We start from the raw sequence: 22,465 nt of genomic DNA, 5'->3' as shown, positions 1-22,465 counted from the left end.
GATTTTCTGGGAAGGTTTATTGGACACTTCTATGGAGCAGTGACTGCCAGGGAAGAAGATCCCGGTGCTGCTGGCACAGCCGAGCAGGGAGGGCTGTGAGTGCTTTGCTGCCAGGGGGATGGGGTGGGCTGGAGGGGCGCCCCGGGGTGCGATATGGGGTGAGGACGTGAGCAGTGGGGTGCGGGCACCCAGCAGCGCCCCGGGGACTCGGAGTCGCCATCCCGCCGACCAGCGGGTCCGGTGGGCGAACGGCGGCACCTGCGATGTGCGCCGGTCCGGAGCGTGCGGGGAGCGGGGGGATGTACGGGATGTGGGGAGATGTACGGGGTGCAGGGAGATGTACGGGGTGCGGGATGTGGGGAGCTGTACGGGGTGCGGGGAGCTGTGCGGAGCGGGGTGCGGGGTGCGGAGCCGTGGTCCCAGGAGCGGACCCGCCGCGGTTGCCGCTCTCCGTCCCTCCGGACCCCGCAGCTGCTCCCCCTCCGCCCCTCCCGGCTGTCTCGCCGGTCCCACCGTGGCCGTGCCGGAGCTCGGCCCTGCTCGGACTCCCCAGGGCGGCCCCAGAGTCGGGGTACCCTGAGACACCGGGCTTTGCCCACTGGGACACCGGGCTTTGCCCACTGGGACACCGGGATATCCCCACTGCCCCGTTTCTTCTCCCCAAACCGGGTTCCGCGTTTCGCCTGCAGCATCTCCAGGGTCCTCCTTGGAGAAGTGGACACCTGAGGCTACAGGTGTAGGCTGAGGAGCGATGCCGTGGTTCCCTCTCACTCATCAGATTTATACTTTTCCCTGGAGGGCTGAGGGTGTTGGGTGTTTCCAAAGGCGCTGCTGAGCTCTGGAACGCTGTGAACACAGAGGCCGGGCTGCAGAGGGGTCTCCGAAGTCCCTGAGCAGCAAAGTGCTTCAATGTGCATTTACAGCTGAGAGCAGAGATTACTCACAGCTGGTGATGCCAGTGCCCAGAGCTTCAGGCTTGTTTGCATTGGCGTTGCCAGTTTCCATCCTGTCTCTTTACGTACCCTCATCTATGATTTTACTGGGATTTTTACTGCCGTGCACGCCGGGTTTTCTCCCGCTGGGGCAGAGGCGGGGGCTCGCTGTCAAGCCCTGACTCTGGCAGCTCCCGGGATGGCTCCGTGATGCTGGGCTCTGTGTCTGGGCTCATGGAGGCTGGATTTTCTGCCCTGCAGGGTCTGCTCTGGTGCTCTGCTCCTGAAGGTTTTAACGGCAACGAGAGAAGCTGCCAGTGATGCAACACTGTTTAATGATGCCATTTGTGGTGGCTTTTTTATTTAGTTAGTGCAGATGAAGAGGCTCTGTGATCTTGCCTGTTCTTTAATATTGCACATCTCTATGTTTAATGCTTGATTACTTTGCATCCTGCAAACAAATGTTAAACTGAGACCTTAAGTTCTTCAGGAAGATCTGGGGATTCTTTGGATAAGATTCAGGGCAGATATTTCAGAGGGAGTAATTTTCTCCTTTTTGTTTCGAGACTTTCTGAGGAAAGCAGCATCTTCAGGGAACTGGCTTTCTGCAGAATGCTTCTGCCTCTGTGATACATCTCCAGTAATATTTTATTTATTCTAGCAAAGGGTAAAAACTTCCCAGCTGGTCAGCATGTATAGGAGAGACTTGAGACCTGATTCTTGGTTCTTCATCTTTCTGGTGAGTATATTTTTTTATTCTGGGTATTTCAGATAATATCAATGTTTCTCTGAATGTTACAACACAACCTCTCCACCAGGTTGGTCTGTCCAGGAGTCTCCTTGCCTTTGCAGCCCTTGCCAAGAACCAGACTTCTAAAGGTTAGTGTTTTCATCAGCACTCTCTGTGTGTTTCACAAGCAATATCCAGCACAGAGAAACAAAAGCTTTCTGGTGGTGCAAATAAAGGTAAAGAAACTTTTTCTGTTACCCTGTTTTGTGCCTAAAATGCTGTTTGCAGAGCTGGTATTTGCTCAGCTGCTGCTCTGTGTCCCACTGCAAATGCAAACCAAACAGGTTATTTTGAGTATGCAAATTGCATCTGCAAGTGCAGAAGCTGTGAGGAGCTGGGAAGTGGGGATCAAGCAAGAAAAGTTTTTTTCCCTAACATCTTTGAACAAGCTTTTCTGAGAGCCATCCCTAGGCATAGCAGAGTGAGCTTTTCCTTTGTGCTGAGTTTAGCATGGTTTGTGTGTCCCATGGAGTGTGCCCAGCTCTAGCCCTGGGCCAGAGAGCAGAGTCACAGGCATCCCTCAGTTCAGGTCAAACAAAATCTGAGCTTACCTTTCACACTGTGCTCACTGACCAGCCCAGGGGCTGCACGGGGAGATGAGCTCCCCATGTTTTTAACAGTGTTTTTAACACTGGGCTGGAGAGGCTTTCTGTTTCCCCATGCCATGTGTATCTTTCTCCAGGTTTTGCTCCTGTCACAATTGAGACCCCAAGACACACGTATGAATATGTGGCCACTGCTCTGGACTGGTGGCAAGCTGACAGGTACTGTGAGCAGCACTTTGCTCAGCTGCTCTTTGAACCCCAGGACACTGAGCAAGGCTCCTTCAGCAAACTGCTGCAGTCCCACCACATCAGAGGTTCTGTCTGGCTAAAGGAAAGGGACAGTGTCCTGCACAAAACAAAGAGGAGACGTGAGTATAAGTGGACATGGGCTGTTTAGAGATGTTTGCATTCTGAAAAATATGACTGGAGTAGTTGTCCCCTGTTATTTTAATTGTCACTTTATTGACCTGTGCTTCTTCCTTTCTGCTGACTGAAATTCCTCCTCCTAGGTGGCCACACCGTACCAGTCCTGGTATTCAGAGACAAAACAGACACAAAATATGTGAAGGTGCTCTCTGACTTCCCAGCACTGCCTGCTGTCACAGCCTGTGCCCACCTGCAGTGGGACACCAGGACCCAGGACATCGCCACCGTCTTCTCCTACGCCGTGCCTGCTTTCATTAACGAGTTCCAGCTCCGTGGCTTCGTGGATGAGGAAGGCTTTGTTCGGTTTGCTCTCATAGTCCACGGGCACCATTCCCCTTACCTGCCTGTGTTCCGTGCTGATGGACAGTGGCATCACTTCTGTGTGACCTGGCAGCAGGAAAATGGGACCTGGGCCATCTATGCCGATGGGAAAAGGAGAGCATCTGCCAGTGGTTTGTGTTCTGTGGGGACATCTGCCCCCCAGGCCATCTATGGCCAAGGGACCTTCATAATTGGGCAGGATCAAGATTCCCTGGGAGGCACCTTCAGGGCGAAGGAGTCCTTCAGTGGGAACATCACTGACTTGCACATCTGGCAGAAAGTCCTCAGCACTGAGCAGATTGAGAAGGTTCGCTCGTGCTGGGTGGTACAGCAAGACCTTGTGTTTGGCTGGAGCTCAAATGCCCTGGAAGTGGAGAGCACCGTTCAGGCAGTGACCACACAGCTTCTCTGCCCAGGTAAGTCTCAGTATCCTCGTGGTCACTATCCTGGCTTTAAGGCACAGCCCACAGCGTTTGTGGGCTGCTGCAGGAAAGGTGATTCCTGCTGGGGATGGCGTGTCCCTGGGAGACCCTTCTGTCTGTGTGTGTTTCCACAGGGCCTGTTGAGGAATGCAGAGTTCTGGAGGTTGGCAGCAGTGGATTCGGTTATGAATCTTGTTTGCAGTCTTTGCCTTTCATCTGTCTCTACAGCAAGGGTACAGCATCTGTTAGTTATTTCTGCATTGCTTCCACTGCACGCACTCCTGGAGCTCCCAGGGGGTGGTGGCCAGGGATGGGGAGGTCCCTGCTCTGAAGGGGTCTCATGCAAAACTGGGGCTGGCACTTTGCTGCAGCTGCCTGCACTCTGGCAGGGGGTTTGGCTCTTCCCCGGCTGGGCAGTGGTGGCACACCTTCCATGGCTTCTGGCTGCAGTGCTGTGAGTGCCTCCCAAGCCAGGCATTTCCAGATTTGTTGGCACAAGTGTGAAACTGTCTCTCCAGATGGGATCTTGTGCTAAAAATAAAATGCAGCTGTCTAGTCTCCTTGTCCTGCCTGTCCTGCAGACTTAGCCACCGTCTGAGGACCATTGGCCAGGCTTTGAAATGACATGTGTTAACCATGCTGTTGGACCCCACAGCAGTGGTTCTGGTTCTGGTTTGTCCCCAGATGCATACTGGCAACTGCAAAGAGCTCAGCTGGAGTCCAGTCACTCACTCGCCAGCCTCGTGAACACCCTTGCAGTGAGGACTGTGGTGAGTCCTGCAGCCCCAGCAGTGGCAGCTGGCACGTGGAGCAGGCAGGAGCTGCTGGGGTGGACATGCTGGCACCTAGGGCTGTTTGAGGTCACTTTGACAGCAGTTGTGCCTGAGACCTTTCCTGAGCTGCTGTTGGAGATTGTGACCAGCACAGCTGTAGCTTCTGCTGTGACCAAACAAGCAGTGTTGCTTCAGATTGACTCATCTCACTGAGGATGGGAGTCTGGACAGGAGATCCCTTCCCCCAGGATATTCCTGGTTGGCCAGACAAGTGTCCTGATGCCAGCAAGGGCATGCAGGGCATTGCCAGGGCACAGCTGATGATCGGGGACAGTCAGGGCTCTGCACTGAACTAAACCCTCTTTTCCATGACAGATTCCTGACAGTGTCTTCACGAGTGATGTGCAGGACATGAACCTCTCCATGGCTCTTGATGCTCTTGATATCTTGGCAACTGTTCTGAGAGGAGGAGAAGTGCCCGTGCTTGAGCCATCTGACCTCCTTGCAGTGCTTCAGTTACTAAAGCAAGTTTCAGATATGGAAATCCAGGAGGGAGATGAGCTGAAGATGTTGGAGCAGTTGGGCCAGTATTACATGGAAGTAACGGAGTTAATTCTGGAAGAGCAGAATAGTGGGACATGGTCATCCATCAGCCAGGTAATGGTGTCACCTGTCTGACTCCGTGTGCCTCATCTGCTCATCCTTGGCCTGCTGCACGACCACAGGCTGGTCACACTGTCCTTGCATGGTCACCTGTAGCCTCTGTGGCCATCCTTGAGCACATGAGAATGCTGCAAGCACATGGAGCTCAGATCAGGGCCAGCTGCTTTCCTGGTGCCCCATTTATTGGAGGGGCAAGCAAGTTCTTGTGCAAAAGTGCAATGCTAGTGGTGCCTCTCTTGCAAACCCCTCCAGTGGTGGACTCAGCTCTCTTCAAGTTCTCCACTTTGTCAGTCTGGATTGGCAGTTGACAGACTCCTGGTGCTGTGTCGTTTCCTTGCTCCCACGTCCTGCTGTTCCCTTTCTCGAGTGTTGTGTTTTCTGAGGATGGGCTGCCAAGGAGCTGTTCGTCATCACCCCCCTCACTGCTTAAAACACTGTCAGGCTTTGCATAAGGGATTTCCATCATCCCACCCCTGTGAGGTGTTTCTCCATGCTCAGTGTGTTTTTTTGTGCCTGGTGCAAGGTCTGCACTCTCCACCTGTCTCTGGAAAATGTGTGACAGTGTCTGGCCTGGCCAGTGCCCCAGGAACCAAGCCAGGGATATTAAAGGATGCTGAGCAGTTCAGAGTTTGCCTCGTTGTTCACAGTTGCTCAGGTCTCCATGGCCACAGTCACTCACAGCTTCTCCACAGTGGCATAAGCCCAGCTCTGGCCCAGTGTGACTGGTGCAGCTGAGGGTGGGAGCTGTGCACTGCAGGGGTGGCTCTTGTGCATCCAGCACAGCAGGACCTTGAGCAATGGGGCCACTCTTCTGCTGCTCCTCAGCTGCAGAGTCTATTTCTGGGTGAAACCTTTTCCAGGAAGAGCAGATGGTTGTTCTACAGCTTTGTAAAAATCAGGAGTCAAGTCTAAAGGTCTTTCTTTCCAGAAGCTCGTATAGTTATTTATTTCCATGCTGTTTTAATGGCTTTTTATGCAGAACAGCAAGTTTCCCTCATTGCCAGACTTGTCTCCTTGCTGAAGGAACTGGGAACATCCTTCAGTAGAGAACTCACAGAAAAGCAAAGCCAAAGCCTTGAGTCCCAACTTCTCTTTTTTTTTTTCTGCAAAGGACCAAAGGTTTAAGGAAGCTCTTGTGAGCTGTGGGAATGGAGGGCTGATGGTGCAGGTGCTGATTTCCATCACTCTCTCTGTGCTTGCAGGTTATCAGGGGGCCCATGGCTGTCGTTGAGCTCTGTGACAGAATGGTGTCACTCTTGGTGCCACTGCTGACCCCAGAGAGGACAAAGATCATGATCCAACATGGGAATATTGGTGAGTGGCACTGGAGGATATCTCACCAAGACCCAGACCAGTCACCCTGTCTGGTTCCCAGTCCAAATCCACTCCTGGCTCCTCTCCTCCTCTGGCTCATCTCTTGCCAGCCCTGCATCCTGCTCCCCATTTCCTCTGTGCACACTTTTGCTGTAGCAGTAGCTCTGGAGGAAGGCTGAGCACTGGTTCAGCACCTGATTTTACCCGTGCACAGGGCTGGAGGTGAGGGAGCTGGAGCTGAGCGAGCAGGAGCTGAGTGGTGAGGCATACGTGGTCCAGACCCCTGAGAAAGGCAGGCAGGACCTCATCGAAGTTCCTGCAGAAGAAATGCAAAGGCTGAAATCCAGAGGTTTGTTATGACACCTGAGCCTCCCCTGCTACTCCCGCATCACCTTCCTTAGAGCACAGACTGTTCACCTTGCCCACATGAGGTCTGGGGAAGTGTGGGGAGGGGATGCCCTTGGTGAAGGGGAGAGGGGCCCTGGGGGAGAGATTCTATACAGCCCCTACAGAGACACAGCTGGGAGCTGAGGGTGTTCTGGACCCCCAGTATCCCCCCCCAGATGAGGGCAGCGGTGTCCAGCGCTGCCCTGTGCTCTGTACCTGTGCCCTGCTCTGTCCCTCCAGGTCTCCAGAGGGTCACAGTGAAGAACATGTGGTTTGGCTACGGCTCCCTGCAGCGCTGTCTGTCCGGCAGTGGCACCAGTGCCGTGTCCCAGGACATGGCTGCCTCTGATGGGGGACAGAAGTGAGTGAAACAGAACCCCCCGCACCCCAGTGCCACAAAAAAGCTAATTTCCAAATCTATATTGAGCTGGTGCCTCGATTTTGGGGTCGCCTTCATCCCGACCCATCTCAGCCCTTGCCCTGTGCACTGAGATGCCCCGTGGGGTCTCCTGCGTGCCTCTGGCTCCCGGGGGTTCCCAGCTCTGCTGGGGTGGCAGGGGACAGAGCCCCCAGGGGCTACTGCAGGGTCCCCTCTGGCTGGGCAGGAGGTGACTCTGGAGGTGGCGGCTCTGGGAGCGCTCCCGGAGCTCCGAACGCTAGGTGGGGATGGCCGCCCGCACATCCCTCACATCCCGCACACCCTACACATCCCGCACATCCTACACATCCTACACATCCCACACACCCTACACATCCCACACATCCCACACATCCCACACATCCTACACATCCTACACATCCCACACATCCCACACATCCCACACATCCTACACATCCCACACATCCCACACATCCTACACATCCCGCACACCCTACACATCCCACACATCCCACACATCCCACACATCCTACACATCCCACACATCCCACACATCCTACACATCCCTCACATCCTACACATCCCACACATCCCACACATCCCACACATCCCACACATCCCACACATCCCACACATCCTACACATCCCGCACACCCTACACATCCCACATATCCCACACATCCCTCACATCCTACACATCCCACACATCCTACACATCCCACACATCCCACACATCCCACACATCCCATACATCCCACACATCCTACACATCCCACACATCCTACACATCCCGCACATCCCACATATCCCACATATCCTACACATCCCGCACACCCTACACATCCCACACATCCTACACATCCCTCACATCCTACACATCCTACACATCCCGCACATCCCACACATCCCTCACACCCCGCAAATCCATCCCTTACATCCCTCACACCCCTTACATCCCGCACACGCTCCGCCCTTGGGCTGCACAGCTGGAACGCTGGGGATGCTGCAGTGCCCGTGCCCGGTGCCGGGGCACTGGTGGGGTTTGGGGTTTTGCCGGCTGTCCCAAGGTCCGTCCTGCCCCGTGCCCAGCCCCTTTGCAGGCAGCCCTGGCAGCCACCGCATCCCTCCAGCTCTCCCGTACACTGGGACATCCCGGATCCTGAGCACGTCCTGTCCCTGCAGGTACCTGAGCACCGCGGTGGGCACAGCTGTGATCTCATCCACTCTGCTCAGTGACTTCCAGGAGATCAGCACGTCCGTGCGCTACCGCCTGCAGCACCGCGTCCAGGTACCCCCGAGGGGCTGTGCCCACCTGTGCATCACCGTGCCCAGGTACCCCCGAGGGGCTGTGCCCCCCCGGGCACCTCCTGCCAGCCTGACCCGCTGTCACAGCGTGGCTCGGCCCCCCAGAGCTCTGGCATGGGGCTGTGCCGTGCCCAGGGCTCCTGCCTGGGCTCTGTGTCCCTGGGGGGTGTTTGTCCTGTGCTGACTGACCCTGCTCCAGCCAAGTGAGTGACCTGTACCCCCGTGTCCAGCCCGTGTGTGTCTGTGTGACCTCTCCTCTCCCCTCTCTGCCTGCAGGACCTGCCCAATACTCTGGTGGGGCCCATCTGTGCCTTCTGGAACTTCAGCCTCAGGTGCCTTGTTTCAGTTCGGGTCCCCAGATTTATGAGTTTTTTATTTCCACTGGAAAATCAAACATCTCAATATAAATGTAATGGTAAGAGTAGAGATCTGGAATTTTTTGCCTCCTTTGCATGCTGACATCCCCTGTCTGCTGGAGCAGAATGCTTTCCTGGGAAGATTTCCTTTGGAGAAGTCACTCACAAGCAAGTGACCTTTAATGAGGTATATACAACTCAAATGGAAAGCCCTAGTTAATTATGATTGCTGCCTGTGACAAAGAAGAGTTAGTCCAAGATACATGCCCCAAAGACATGCAGGACTCCCAGCCTCATAAATCCTGCCTGGCACTGGGATGTGTTTTTGCTGAATGTCACTGTGGTGAGAACACTGAGGCTGTGATATATTATGGATTGGTAATTAAGTCATTCAAGTGAAAAAAACCTCCTTAGAGTCCCAGACTTGTAGCAGGCATGGATCAGGCTGGGAAAGGTGGGAAGGGCGTGATTTTGGAAACAGCTGGATATTGTCCAGAGGGTGCCAGCAGCCCTGCTCTGATCCTGACCTCCCTGTGGTACTGGGGAGGCTCAAGGGGCAGTGGGGACAGAGCTGCAGCCGTGGTCGCTGCCCAGGGAATTCAGACGGGAGCACTGCTGGATGTGCTGAGGGCCCAGAGCCCGGTGGCAGCACGCTGGGTTTGTGGCAGGCTGAGCTCAGTCGGGCACAGCCAGCCCCGTGCTGCTCCCAGGGGAGGGGCTGGGCAGGGAACTCTTGCGGAGCTGGGCAATAACTGGGCTCTCTTCGAAGCTGTGATGGCTGAACTCCACTCTTTAATGCACACATTGACACCAGATCTATTCTCACTGCGTGCCTGCTGGATGAGGCAAAGCTGCTGAGACAAAGGGTGAACCAAAGGGAAGTCCACATGAATACCTGTTTCTGTTATCCTCATCTTCCTCCTTTAAACTGTGCTTTTCCTGGGAGAATGAAATTCCCATCATGCCCTGACTTTCTGTGGAAGTGAAAGGTAATTTCTGTGTGTCTTCTCTGGTTTTGCTGCATGTTAGCCCAGATGCTGGTGGGATGTGGTCCACAGCTGGCTGCTCTGTGGTGATGTCTCTCCCAGACTCCACCTCCTGTTTTTGCAACCACACCACAAATTTTGCCATCCTGCTGCAGGTGTACGAGATGCAGGTATGTGAGGAGCTGTCTCAGCTGCTGTGGGGTGGGTGCTGGCACTGTCACTGGTGTGGTTAATCCAGGAGGGATTCGTGTCTTCTGTTTTTTCATGTCTGGAGCAGAGGACCGCCAAGGAGGAGTTCACACTTCAGACTTTGACTTTTATTGGATGTGGAGTTTCCTTCTGTGCCTTGATAGCCACCTTCATTTTGCTCTTGGTAGTTCGGTAAGAAAAGCCTGGACACTTGTAGTCTTTTCTGAATTTTCTGCTTGGTATCTTACTTCAGAGCCTTTCTCAAAGTGTCCTTTGCCGGCGTGGGGAGAGGTGGGAGCTGCCCTGTGCTCCGTGGTTGTTGTTGGACAGGGCCTCAGCCCTGGCTGTTTCTGTGGAGATGCTCATTGATCTGTGCACACACCTGGGTGTCTGTGGCAAGACTTTTATCAATTGCTAACGATGTTTACTGTAAAAGCTGCTCTGCTAGAATTAGTTTTTATAAAATAAATGGAGCAAGGACTACTTCTTTGATTGCCAACCCTTCTGTGTCACTTGGCAAGTAGAGAGCTCTGCCCTGTGAGCATGGCAGTGACTCCCTCCACCTCCACCTCCCCCTCCCTGCCTGTTTCCCAGAGCTGTGGCCAAGGGCTGAGTATCCAAAAGTGTTCCCAGCACCAAGTGCTTGCACAGCAGGGCTGTCCTCTGTCCCCTTTTGTTGGTTTTTTTTTCTGTCATCTTTGCAGTGAGTGGCACAGAGACCACTTTCTGTGTTGCCCAGGCTGGCCTGCACAGCCCAAGAGGACAGGCAGACCCTTTTGTCTGGCTGCAGCTCAGGGCTCCCTCTCTCCCTCCCCAGCGTCCCCAAGAGTGAACGAACAACTGTGCACAAGAACCTGATCTTTGCCCTGGCTGCAGGAGAAGCTCTGCTCATGTTCAGTGAGTTGGCCAAGACCAACCAGGTGAGCTCACCAGGAATGGCCCATTCAGCCCCGTGACCAGGCTCCAGTCACTGCCACAGCAACACAACAGAAGTATAAACCCTGCTATTAATCACCTGTAACTGGCACCTCGGGTAGAATTGTGTCTCTGTTTGGAGATGCACATACCTACGTTGTGCAGTTGTGGTTTCTGTCCCCTCCAGGTGCTGTGTTTCATGGTCACTGCCTTCCTGCATCTCTTCTTCATGGCAGCCTTCTCATGGATGCTGGTAGAGGGGCTTCTCCTCTGGAGCAAAGTGGTAGCAGTCAACATGAGTGAAGACAGGAGAATGAAGTTCTACTACGTGACAGGCTGGGGTATCTGCACACTCCTCTGCCTCGGGTCCTCAGGAAAATATTATTTTTCTTTTCTAGGGAAAGTTTTAATAGGAGAGATGTACAATTGTTTGATTTAATTTAATATGACAACTAGGTGCCAGAGCCCTGCAGAGGTTCTCTTGAATTATTTGTCAAATTGCTAGTCTTAGAGTATAAGTTAAGCAGCATCTCTGCTATATTTCTAAATCCAGGAGTTCAGTAAAAAAAAATGGAGGAAAAGATTTATGGTAAGTTCTTGTTCTTGGAGAGCATAGCTATTGTCTGATAGTAATTAAATATAAATGTGTTCTTCACTAAGCACTTTTTATTCTGAGGGAGCCCTTTAGGGACATGGAATTATTTGAATAAGCTGAGTTTTGTGTAGAAGAGGAGCCTCTTTAGGGATGTGCTGCTCAAAGAGCACACACCTAGTTAGACACTGGGCAACCACTTCAAGTATTTTGGATTGGTTTATGTCTTTGATTGTCCATTTTGTTAAAAAAGCAATCTGAGGAATAAATTGCTTTGGTCAGGACTCAGGACTTGGAATGTTTTATACCTCAGAGAAAGATGCTGACAGCTTGTAAATCTGGCTATGTTGAGCCAGGACAGATTTCAGCTGCAGAGAATTGATGTTGCTCGTGGGGTTTTGGAGGCTCACACTGAAGTCTGTGTGCTCAGGGGGGGTTTGAAGCAATTGTCTGGTGCACAGTGCCCTGCATGGGGCATCTCTGCTTTTCCCAGGGTTTAACCTGTGGGTTTTTCTGCAGGGCTTCCAGTCCTTATCGTGGGGGTGACCCTTGCAACTTCCTTCAACAAGTATGTGGCAGCCAACCACTGCTGGCTGAACGTGCAGACCAATGTCATCTGGGCCTTCGTGGGGCCCGTGCTCTTCATCCTGGCTGTGAGTGCCAAGCCCTGCTGGGAGGGTGGGAGTCCTTTGGGTCTGGTCCTTGAAAAGCACTGCAGAGTCATTGTGTCTGCTGCTTTTATAGGAAAAACGTTGTTTTATTTTATATAGACTTCCAAAACACAAATAGGGAAAAGGACTTTAAGAAAATTTTGCTGACCAGTTCTTGGTTGGCTGTTCTGTTAGGAACGTGGTGTGTGACACTGCCTTAGATACAGGTCTGATTTTAATACAGGAGCATCTACATCCTTGAAATATCATTATACAAAACTCAGAAGCAGAAAAAGGTCCAATGTTTATGGGGTCCAGAATAGACCTTTAACAGGGAAGGCTTTCTGTAGGAGAAGTTTTGGGATAAGTTTCCTCGATTTCATACCTGCGCAGATAGCTCTGTGAAGTCTTTGGATTTCATTGCTTTCTTGGTAGTGATATTTGTCCCCAAGTTCTGACACCAGCAGAAAAGTGTCAGCCACTGAGGCTGAGAGTGCAGGATGTCACTGAGTGCAGCAGCTCTGCCCTGGCAGGTGAACACCTTGGTGCTGCTCCGGGTGGTGACGGTGACGGTGGCCAGCGCCCGCAGGAGGCTGAAGATGCTGACACCCAACAGCAGCCTGGAGAACCAGATTGGAACACAGATCTGGTGAGCAGGGAAGGGCCTGGCTCTGCCAGCTGTGGCTGCTCTGGGTGTGAGCTATGTGAGACAGTGTTAGATCCATGGAAGAAATCCTTTCCAGTGGAGCTGGTGAGGCACTGGCACGGCCTGCCCAGAGAAGCTTGGCCAAGTGAAAGGCAGTGAGCTGTGAGAGCCAGAGCAGAAGGGGCAGAAGGGATTCTCTCCCCCAGGGTAACTGTGTCTCACCCAAAGACTCTAATCCCAGCCAGCACCTTCGGCTTAGAAACCAGTGCTGGTCTCCATCTGCACTCACACTCCTAAGTCTCACCCTTGGCACTGCCTGCAGAAATCCAAGCTTGGGGCTTGGTGGGTTGAAAGTAAGGCTGGTGGGGGCTATACACACAGGGGAAGTGGGCACTTCTGTAATCAGTCAATACTGAGAGACCTCTAAAATACTGCTGCCTGAGTCATTACTTTATCATGCTCTGTGAATTTTTATTGTTGTTAGCTGGCGCCGGATACCCCTGCTAGACACGCATTGTTCCCCCGTAGCATAAATAAATTTTCCCAAATTTACAGAAGCACAAAGATAGGGCATTGCTGGAGGGCAGGGTGACATCCATGTGCAAATAAAACAAATGGAGAAACCCTCCTTGTAGCAGAAATTGGGGGGAAAATAGCTGTTTTCTCATGGCTGATGACGTCAAAGAGCTCCCTTCTTGCTAACTTGCAGTGATAAATGAGGAGCAGGGCTGGCACACTGGGGTCTGGGAGGTGAAATATTTGGTTTTTCCTGCCTGAACTTATTTTGTTTGCAGAGGAATTTGTTCCACAGCCAGTGTCTTGGTAGTGTTTCATCTCTGAACTATGCCCGGGTAACCCTGAGCTCTTCCTTCCCCCAGGGCCACGGCCAAGCCCGTGCTGGTGCTGCTGCCCGTGCTGGGGCTCACCTGGCTGTGTGGGGTCCTTGTCCACCTCAGCATCGTCTGGGCCTATGTCTTCATCGTGCTGAACTCCCTGCAGGTGAGTCCTGCACCACCTGGGTCCCCAGGTACCTGCAGAGCACTCTACCCGTCCTTGCAGGCAGGAACACTTCAGCTCTGGACACAGCCCAGCTTTCCCGAGTCACTGGGCTGTTTTGTCTGAGAAAACTCATTTCATCCTTCTAAGATACAAAATGTAACTCTATACACCTTGTACATCTAATGAGCACCAGTCTCTGGCTGTGTCCTACAGGCTTCCAGTTCGAATCTTGTTACTTGTGTTAGTTTTTCTCACATCGGTGTGGTTTCAAAATGGCAGTGACAAACTCATTGGAGTTTTTATTTGCTCATATAATGGGTAATTAAAATGGTACCTGTGCAGTCAACTGGGGCAGACATCCCTCCTGCTGTTTGATTCTGGGAAATGAGCCTGTTTCCTGCAGGACAGGGCAGGGCCCTGGGTGTCACTGTCCCTGTTGGAGCAGGGCTGCTGCTGGAGAGGGTGGCAAAGGTCACATCCAGCCACAGCGTGCTCTGCTGCTCGGGTGGTGTGTTCCAGGATGGGTATTTTCCATCTGGCTCCTGTTCAGACATTCTGAGAGGTTGTGACCTCTGTGAACAGGACAGGCAGGGCCACCTTCCTGGAGTTCAGCTTTACTGAGGGAGCTGGGGAAGAACTAAGAATGAAGAACTGAAATTTCTTTCCCTTTCAGAATTTACTTTCCCTCTGCAGCCATGCAGCTGCTCCCCAGGGATGCTCCCAGTGCCCAGTGACAGCTGTACTGGGATGGGTGAGGTGCAGGAGGGTTTGGTGTGCCAGCTTTGCTGAGCTGGTGATCAGAGCCTTGCTTGGGACAGCTGGAAAATTTGGGGGCTGTTTCTAGCTCTGACTTGCAAGACCTTTTGTGGATCATGTTATCTCCTTCAGACTCTTCATTCCTCTTCATCACCTGGCTACATTTCTAAGGCTTTTTGCTTGTCTTGGTACCTTCCAGGGCCATGGCCATGGCTGCTGTTATTGCAGTCATGTTGTTAATTAGTGAGTGTTAATAAGGAATTCTGGAGGGCAGAAAGTGATATCATTACCTGATACATAAAGCAACACTTAATATTTGCTTTTGAATTTACTGTTTTCATCCAAAGACTTTAAAGCTTTAACCAGCCTGTTAAGAGAGCAAAGCAAACTGTGTAAATCCCAGCTGCCAGGAGTGCTCAGTTCTGCACCAAGCTGGGGCTGTTCCCAGCACCTCGGGATATCTGGAGCTCAGGGACACATGGTGACAAACACTCCTGGAACATGTGCTTGCCACCTGCGATTCAAAGCATCAACACAGGCCTTGCAAACCTTGAGAGGAGGCAGCTGTAGATGGAGCTAGAGAAGCACTGAACACCCCTGAGCACCCCTGAACAGCAGGCTCCCAACAGGGCCTGAGGGGAACGTGGAGCTCTCAGCAGGCAGGGGGGAGCAGGGGGACACTGAGGGGCACAGGGTGGGTCAACCCAGCCCTGGGGCTGAGCTGTGCCTGCCCCAAAGGTGCCCGAGGGGCTCCCTGGGCAAGAGACCCAGCTCTTGGCACTGCGTGTTCAGGGTCTCTTGCCCAGTGCTTGAGGACAAATCCTACTCCAGGGGATCCAAGTCCAGGCACTGCCCTCCAAACCACTGGGATGAGAGAGTTTTCCACCCCCATCTCCCATTTTTCATTTGTTTCAGTAGAAATTGGCTCCTGCTGTAGCTCGTGCTTGTGGAGCAGCTGGGTTTGCAGTGCTTCCCTCTGGCACACTTGGCTGCTTGCAGAGCAGCTCTGGCCCAGCTCTCCAAGGGTGAACCCAGGAGTTATCACCACCTGCACACGGGGTGGCTGCTCAGGGATGCCCTGGCTGCTCAGGGATGTTGTAGTGGCTGCTCAGGGATGTGCTGCCTTGGCTGGAGCTGCTCCAGCAGCCGGGTGCTGCTCACGCACATCCGTCGGGGCTCCGAGGGGAGGTTCCAAGGCCAGACAAGGCTGCCTCTCCACATCTCTGCTCTTAGGGATATCAGGAGGGTGGCAGGAGGCCTGTGTTAGTGCTAATTAAACAGCATCAGTTGTCTGTGTGTCCTCATGCCACGCTTGGGTTATTGAGCAGGAGAGAACTGCAGACTCAGAGCTGTGTGGTCAGACACGGCTGTGCTGGACTCATTTGCCTCTGCCCCGTCATTACCAAGTTCAGGACAATCTGTAGATTGCCCCAGAGGAGAAATAAATGCTTGTGAGAAGATGCAGAGTCGAGACAAAGCCATCCTGCCAGCCCCTTTGCTGACAGTCCTGTGGATCACTTGGAATTTCCTTAGAGGCCAGAGTGTTTCTTCACATGTGAGTCCTGTGCAGTTGTTCTGCTGCTGGGGCTGTTTTTCGTTTGACTGCTCTCTGCAGAAGCCCAAACCTGTCTTCAAGGCAAATATGACAGCTCCTTCTCCAGCCAGGCAGGGCAGGAGCCCAGAGAGTGATGCACAGCAAGAGGGAGGCTGTGGTGCTGTGGGGCAGGAGCAGGGCTGGACGTGCAGGCAGGAGGGGGCTCCCCCAGAGCTGCATCTCCACTCCTGCCCTCTGCAGCTGGGCCTCCTCTCCTTCCTCACTCTCCTCCCAGCCGACCTCTCCACTCCCCCCTCCCCTCGCTCATCCAGAATGATCCTTTCAAGGAAGACCTGCCTTGGAAGCCTGGCCAGAAATCTGGTCTGGGGGAGTGACCAGCATTGCTGGCTGAAGGACAGGTCACGGCTCGGTGCCAGGGGGCTGCTACCATTGTGCCTGCCAAGAGCTCACAGATGAGAGCAAGGCTCGTTGGAGACAAGATGAATTGCATCTCTTGCTGCAGCTGATTTATCTAGCTGCGATAACAAAACACCCACAGATATAACATAAATCTGGTGGGCCAGATAGGGCTGCTTTAAGGCCAAAATCGTGGGTCTGGAGCTGTAATTAGCCCCAGGCTGTGGCCCCAGGCAGAGCTCGTTCTGGGCACTCTCCCTGGGCACATCCCTCACACAGCTGTGCCCAGCACTTGTGGTGGCCAAGGTGCTCACTGATCCTCGAGTGTGAGAGCAGCAGACTCTGTGCACAGCCTGCTCTCAGCTGTGGAGGGAGGTCTGTCCTGCCTGGCTGTCCCTGGCTGTGCTGTGCCCACCATCTGTGCCAGCCTCACCCTTCCAAAGCTCCTCAAGCCCGTTTGCTCCATGCCAAGGAGCACAAACCAGTCCTACACCTCTGATCCTTGCTCTGCTCTCTCCCCTCCAGGGCCTGTACATATTCCTGGTGTATGCCGTCTGTAACAGCGAGGTAAGAGATGGCCCTGGCTGTGTTCAGTCACTCGTCACAGCAGCTGTGTGCTGGCATCTGAGGGGAGCTGGGTCTGCCAGCACAGCCCCACTGTGCTGCTGGAACCGTGGCTGCTTTTTCTCCATGACTTGCTGGAGGATCTCCAGCTGTGCTGGAGCTGCTGTGGCCCTCTCTCATGTCCTTGCTCTGCTCCAGGTGAGGAATGCCATCCAGAGGATGAAGGACAAGAAGAAAGCCCTCTCGTTCACAGTAAGTTAGAAAGAATCCCTGCTGCCCCTTCATCCATCAGCCACCCACCAGAGGAGGGTCCCAGCTGTACCGTGGGTCTGCTTTGAGGAGATGATGCTGGAAAGAAATCTGATTTTTTGTCTCCCTTCTTTGCAGAACCAAAGATAGCCTACCCCTATTAGGCAGCAGCCTGCTCTGCCAGGGTGGGGTGGGAGCCAAAGCAGTGCTGGTGGAATCGTTGCAGTTTTCACTGTCCTGTGTCTCTTGCCTGTCCTTACAGAACTGCTCTCATCCCATCAACTACTTATCCAGTCCAAGAAACACGACCTCCTGGGACACAGGGAAGCTGAGTCCTGCAGCTGGGAGTGCCCTGCCAAGCCCTGTGCAGAAAGACCCTCCAGTGAAGAACATCACCAACAAAGGCAAGGGGATCATTGTCACTGTTAGCCCAGGCCAGGGGTGACACCACAGTAAAATGTTGTTCCCAAGACTTGAATTTTAGTGCACCTGGCAGTGCATTGATTCCTTTGCACACTGTGCCTGTGAGCACAGGGTCTGGTGCTGCTGCAGGGGAAGGCAGAGTCCTCGTGGGTCTCAGAGGGGTCAGTCCATGGCTGCAGCCAGGCTGGGTCTGGGCAGGGGGGTCTCCTCAGTGTGTTAGGCAGCATTGCATTCTCCTGAGGCCAAAATCCATGTTAGTGTCTTAAGATTAATTTTCTGGAGGAGAGGCAAAGGTGACAGTAGAAAATAGGGATTTTGGCTTTGGGGAAAAAATGTTTTCTGTTCTCCAACCACTTTGTGAGTGCAGTGATGCAGAAAACCCATTTGGTCCCTTTGCTTCAGTGGGGACACAAAGCACCAAGTTCTTGGGAAAGCATAAATATTTCTGTTCTCTGGTCTGTGAACTCACTGTGCTGCTTCACTCTTTAGGAAATTTTGGAGCCAAAATTCCCATGGGAATTTCATCAATTATGTCACCCGAGAGACCGGTATGTAACATCTTGTGTTATCCTTCCACCTTCACCCCAGCCAGAGCACAGCAGCTCTGTAGGGACACCACCTGAGCCTGGGCAGGGGGACAGCAGGGCAGGGCACCTTTCCAAGGACAGGAGAGGAGGTGGTCCCAGCCCCAGAGCAGTGGAATTCCAAGGCAAAGGCTCACCCTGAGCCTGTGGGGAACCAGCCCCCTGCCACACCAGGAGGGTGCTTAGAGCAGGGCCCTACAGGAACATGAGGTGCCACTGAATTCGAGCCATAAAGCCAAGGCTGAGGTTGGTCTGGATCAAGCAGGAGACTTTCCCAAGGATAGCAAATTAAATCAGGCAGTGGGGCAGGTGCCATGGGCAAGTCTCATCTGTCCCAGGAGGGCTGTGCTGCCTGCATCAGGATGGAGAGCTCAGCAAGGCACAGCCTAAAGCAGGGAGCAATTTAAATTTGACTACTCTGCTCCCACTTCCATCTCCTGCTATTGAAATGATCATCAGTCCTTGTGCACTTGACATACAAGTGCTGTAATTTCCTCAGAATAAAATCCACCACTACTTTCATGAGTCTCTCACTGAAGGATCTCTCTTTCCCTCTCTAATATTTATCCTTTGAAAACCTATGTCACATAGATAGCTCTTATTTATCCAATAGATAATACTTCTATAGCTGGCATATCGTTCTGAAGCCACTCAGTAAAATCCATATTTCCACCTCTCATGATTTATATTGTGGTTAATGCTGCAGCACCAGGCCCCTTGTGCTGAGCAACACCAGGACTCACTGGCAGGTGATGCTTTTCTCAGCCAGCCAGGTGCTGGCTGTGTGAAGCAGGGTCAGAGCTAAGCTCCTGGCCCCAGATACGAGACGTGGGCCACAGGGATTAGCCCAAGGACCCGAGCTCCCTAAGGCAGGGGCATTAGGAGGCAGCAGATCCCCTAAATGCCAAGGCCGTGGCATTTCTGAGCAGGCAGAGACAGAAAGTGCTTCCCTGCGTGTGAGGGTCACCGAGGGCTTTGCTGTGTCTCTGCTGCATAAACACTGCATTTTTAATGTGCGTGTGTTCCCTTCCCGGCTGTCGGTGCCCGCAGTCGGTGCCCGGGGCTGCCGGCGCTCCCCGGGGCTGGTGCAGAGCCCAGCAGGGTCTGTGAGCTGGCACAGGAGCTGGGCACGCCCGTGCCCTGCCTGCTGTGCCCTCAGCTACACGAGCCAGGGCTGTTTCCCTGCTCCCCGGCTGAGTCACGGCGCTCGCCGGAGGAGCGGCCAACCCAGAATGTCACTGGCAGCTGCACAATAGTTGGGATGAAGAGAAGATGCTACTCAAAGGCGTTTGAAAACACTTAAAATGACAAAACACCGAGCGATTGAAGATACAAACACAGACAAGATGTTCTCCGTGTTTCAGCTTTTTTAAATGTTGTTTGGTGATCTTTGTTGTTGTTGGACTGGCAGTGGGAATTTCACATCTCCCACAGCATTCACCACCCCTTAAGCACAGAGTGCAGACTGTGTGGGCTCTTCCCACCGCAGCACAGGGATGCTCTCATCCTTTCCTGGATTTTCCTGTGGTCTCCAGCCTGGTGGGTCACCATGGGGCTGGCAGGGTCCCCAGAGTGGGGGTTTGGAGCAGGGTGTCACCTCCCCACTGCAGCTGTGTCTGGGGACACTGCCAGGTGCCCGTCCCTCGGGGCTGGGATGAAGGCTCTGGTTCCCAGCCTGTGCAGCAGCTCAGTGCTGGAACACTGGCTGGGTGGGTTCTGGGGAGCTCTGCTTGGTCCCAGGGAGTGTTTTGGGGGTCACCAGCAGCAAAGCCACCAGACCCATACTCTGCTAACACATGTTCTCCCCTCTTGCAGGCTGTAGAGCTGACAGCGTTCAAATGCTCAGGTAACTTTTGCCTACATCATGTTCTGTAGTTTTTGTTGCTGTCGGTGCTGGTTCCTGTGGCTGTGTGTTGGAGGGAGGCTGATTTCTGCTCAGGCTTCAGGAATTGTGTTATTTCCAAACTGCCCTGACAGCCCTGTCCTGGCCAGGCTCTGGGGAATTTGTGTCCCCCTGAGGAGACGAGGGGGAGGTGAGGCTCTGGAGCCCCAGCAGCCCCGACAGTGGCACTGCCTCTCCAGCAGCACTGGTGGCTCAGCCAAAGCTGCCATCTCAGGACACCTGCCTGGTTTCTCCCCATGTCCCTGCACCTTTCTGTGTGCCCATCCCTGTCTGCTCCAGCTCCTGGGGTCCTGCTGTGCCAGCAGAGCTGAGGGTCACAGGCATGGGCAGGGGGCAGAGGGGCCCTGCAGGTTCCTGGAGCTCTCTGCCTGCCCCCAGCCCCACTGCTCTGTGGGGTGCAGCAGGCACTGGCACCCCTTGCTGCTGGGCTGCCTCCAGGGGGGCAGCAGCTCTTCCTGCCCTGGGCTGTTCTAAACCAGCATTTAAACCAGCAGCTGTGGCAGAAAGCACTGGTGGGTGCTGGGAGTGCCATGATCCCAAGGGAGGGAAGCTGGGAAGGTGGGGTAATCAGACAGGGCTGGATTTATGAGCTTAAAAGCAGCCATTTAGCTTCTTGTGTTTCAGGTAGCAGAAAGGCCAATGTCACCATGGAGGTGGGTAGAGTTAAAACCAGAAATCCCTCCTAAGCCCCAGGCCTCTGCTGGATGGCAGCTCCCTGCTGCCTCCTCAGCTCCCCAGCCTGGCTTTGGGCAAGTCCCCAGCTCCTCGGAATACAAATGGAGCATATTTCACTTTATTTTCTTTAACAACCACTGCTGGGCACTCCCAGTGCCACCTCTGGATGGGGACCCTCAGGAGGACAGTGCAGTGAGGGCACACCAGGGGTGGAGTGATCACATTCTTCCTGCATTGTGACATTTCCTTTTGTCAAGGCAAGCAGTGCATTAGCAGGTTTCTGATTTTGCTCCACATGAAGTGTCTAAGCAGGGCATCCTCAGACTATTTTCGAGACGATGCCAGCCAGAAGCAGTGCAGGTTTCCTCCCCACATTGGACACATGAGAAAGGCAGAGATGGTGGCACCCAGGAGTAGCTGTGCAGTGACATTTTGGGTACAGAAGCGGGGTCTCAGAGGCTGCAAGATCTACACCCAACACAGGCATTTGTGCTCTGTACACCCATCCTCACCTTCTTCTGCATATCTTATAACCCACATGTGTTATTAAACTCCAGCTGTGCAAAGCAGTGGGTTCTTTAGCTTGGCTTTATTTTCTCAGGTGAGCCCTCAGTGTGTTTTTTAAAGCCCAGGTGTGCACAGAGGGTGATGGAACACCAGGCTGGGCTCGGTGCCATGGGAATGGCCAGGGGTGGAAGGAGGGCTGTGCATGGCCACCCTCCTTGAGAGCCCCCCAGGCTGCCCCCGGGCCTGGGCAATCCTTGAGCTGGGCTCAACGAGAAGATCTTGAACCAGAAGAGCTCTTCTCTCACACTTGTGCTTGTGCTGGTGCTGGCCCCGCCACTGCTCTGGGCTCAGCCACAAGTGCCTCCAGCCACTAAAGCAGATAATAAAACCTAATAAAAGGCTGTGGTGCCCAGCTGCAGGGCTGCTGGGGACCCCAGGGCAGCTCAGCCTCACACAGGCTGTGCCTTCGTGTTCTGTTCACAGAGCAAAGCACTGCAGAGCTCCTGGGTGCCAGAATGGGGACAGATCATTCCAGCACACACACTGCTCCCTCTTTTATTTGTTGTCTCCCAAATAGTTTAATGAAAAGAGACAAGTTTAGCCCCAGACATCTTTATATGAAAGATGCCAGCCAGCTGATGAAAATAGTGTTGCTGCCAGCAGGAGCTGTGGCACAGACCTAGGAGAAGCCCACCTGTCTGTCCCAGGAAAGCTGGGCTGGATCTGGGATGGGGTCCAGCACTTCTCTGCTCCAGGGCCTCAGCCACGCTCCTGTGAGAACTCTGGGTGCTGCACTGGCTCCAAGGGCAAGGGACAGACAGTGGGTCCATGGGGAGGTGGGATGGGTGAGGATAAGGGTGGATAAAATCCAGGTGAATGCCAGGCCAGAGCCAGAGCAATGGGGAATTTTGCAGCGTGGTTGTGGCAAGAGCCAGGCATGGCCTCCCCCCAAAAAGGGCTCAGTCCATGGAGCAGTTCCACAGTAATGAGCTCCAGCCCAGCTGTAGGAGCTGCTCTGTGCAGCAAGCCCTGCCTGGCTTCATTACACACTTTTTGTCAGCAGGGCATGGCTGGGGCCGTTCACATATTTGTACAAACAATAAGTCCCATCTTCCTTGTCTTGGCAAACAAGGGCTCCAAGAGGCCTCCACATCCTCCATCTCCTCAAGTGATGGCTGCTTTGTTTCCCCACGATAATTTCATTATTCTGTTTGAATACATTTATATGTTGCTAAGCCACACATAGCAACATGGATCTTGTCT

The 22,465-nt window shown here is 53.5% G+C and overlaps 1 protein-coding gene across 1 annotated transcript; it reads left to right on the top strand.

Annotated features, from left to right (window-relative positions):
- The first annotated feature begins 1,607 nt into the window (after positions 1-1,607).
- ADGRD2 (adhesion G protein-coupled receptor D2) lies at positions 1,608-21,112 on the top strand. Its single transcript, XM_014879975.2, has 25 exons — positions 1,608-1,671; positions 1,751-1,811; positions 2,405-2,635; positions 2,777-3,430; positions 3,571-3,669; positions 4,121-4,206; positions 4,585-4,866; positions 6,075-6,186; positions 6,401-6,535; positions 6,814-6,934; positions 8,135-8,240; positions 8,534-8,589; positions 9,643-9,769; positions 9,877-9,980; positions 10,606-10,708; positions 10,891-11,044; positions 11,815-11,948; positions 12,479-12,594; positions 13,470-13,590; positions 16,823-16,864; positions 17,060-17,113; positions 17,373-17,514; positions 18,023-18,081; positions 19,933-19,963; positions 20,997-21,112. Exons 1-25 carry the CDS (start codon positions 1,624-1,626, stop codon positions 21,110-21,112), a joined length of 3,294 nt encoding a protein of 1,097 aa, XP_014735461.2. The 5' UTR covers positions 1,608-1,623.
- Positions 21,113-22,465: the final 1,353 nt, after the last annotated feature.

The sequence above is a fragment of the Sturnus vulgaris genome, chromosome 22 (assembly GCF_052056855.1).
Source record: "Sturnus vulgaris isolate bStuVul1 chromosome 22, bStuVul1.hap1, whole genome shotgun sequence".
Taxonomy (NCBI): domain Eukaryota; kingdom Metazoa; phylum Chordata; class Aves; order Passeriformes; family Sturnidae; genus Sturnus; species Sturnus vulgaris.
Note: the sequence above shows the minus strand (reverse complement) of the source record. Positions and strands in the feature narration are given on the sequence as shown.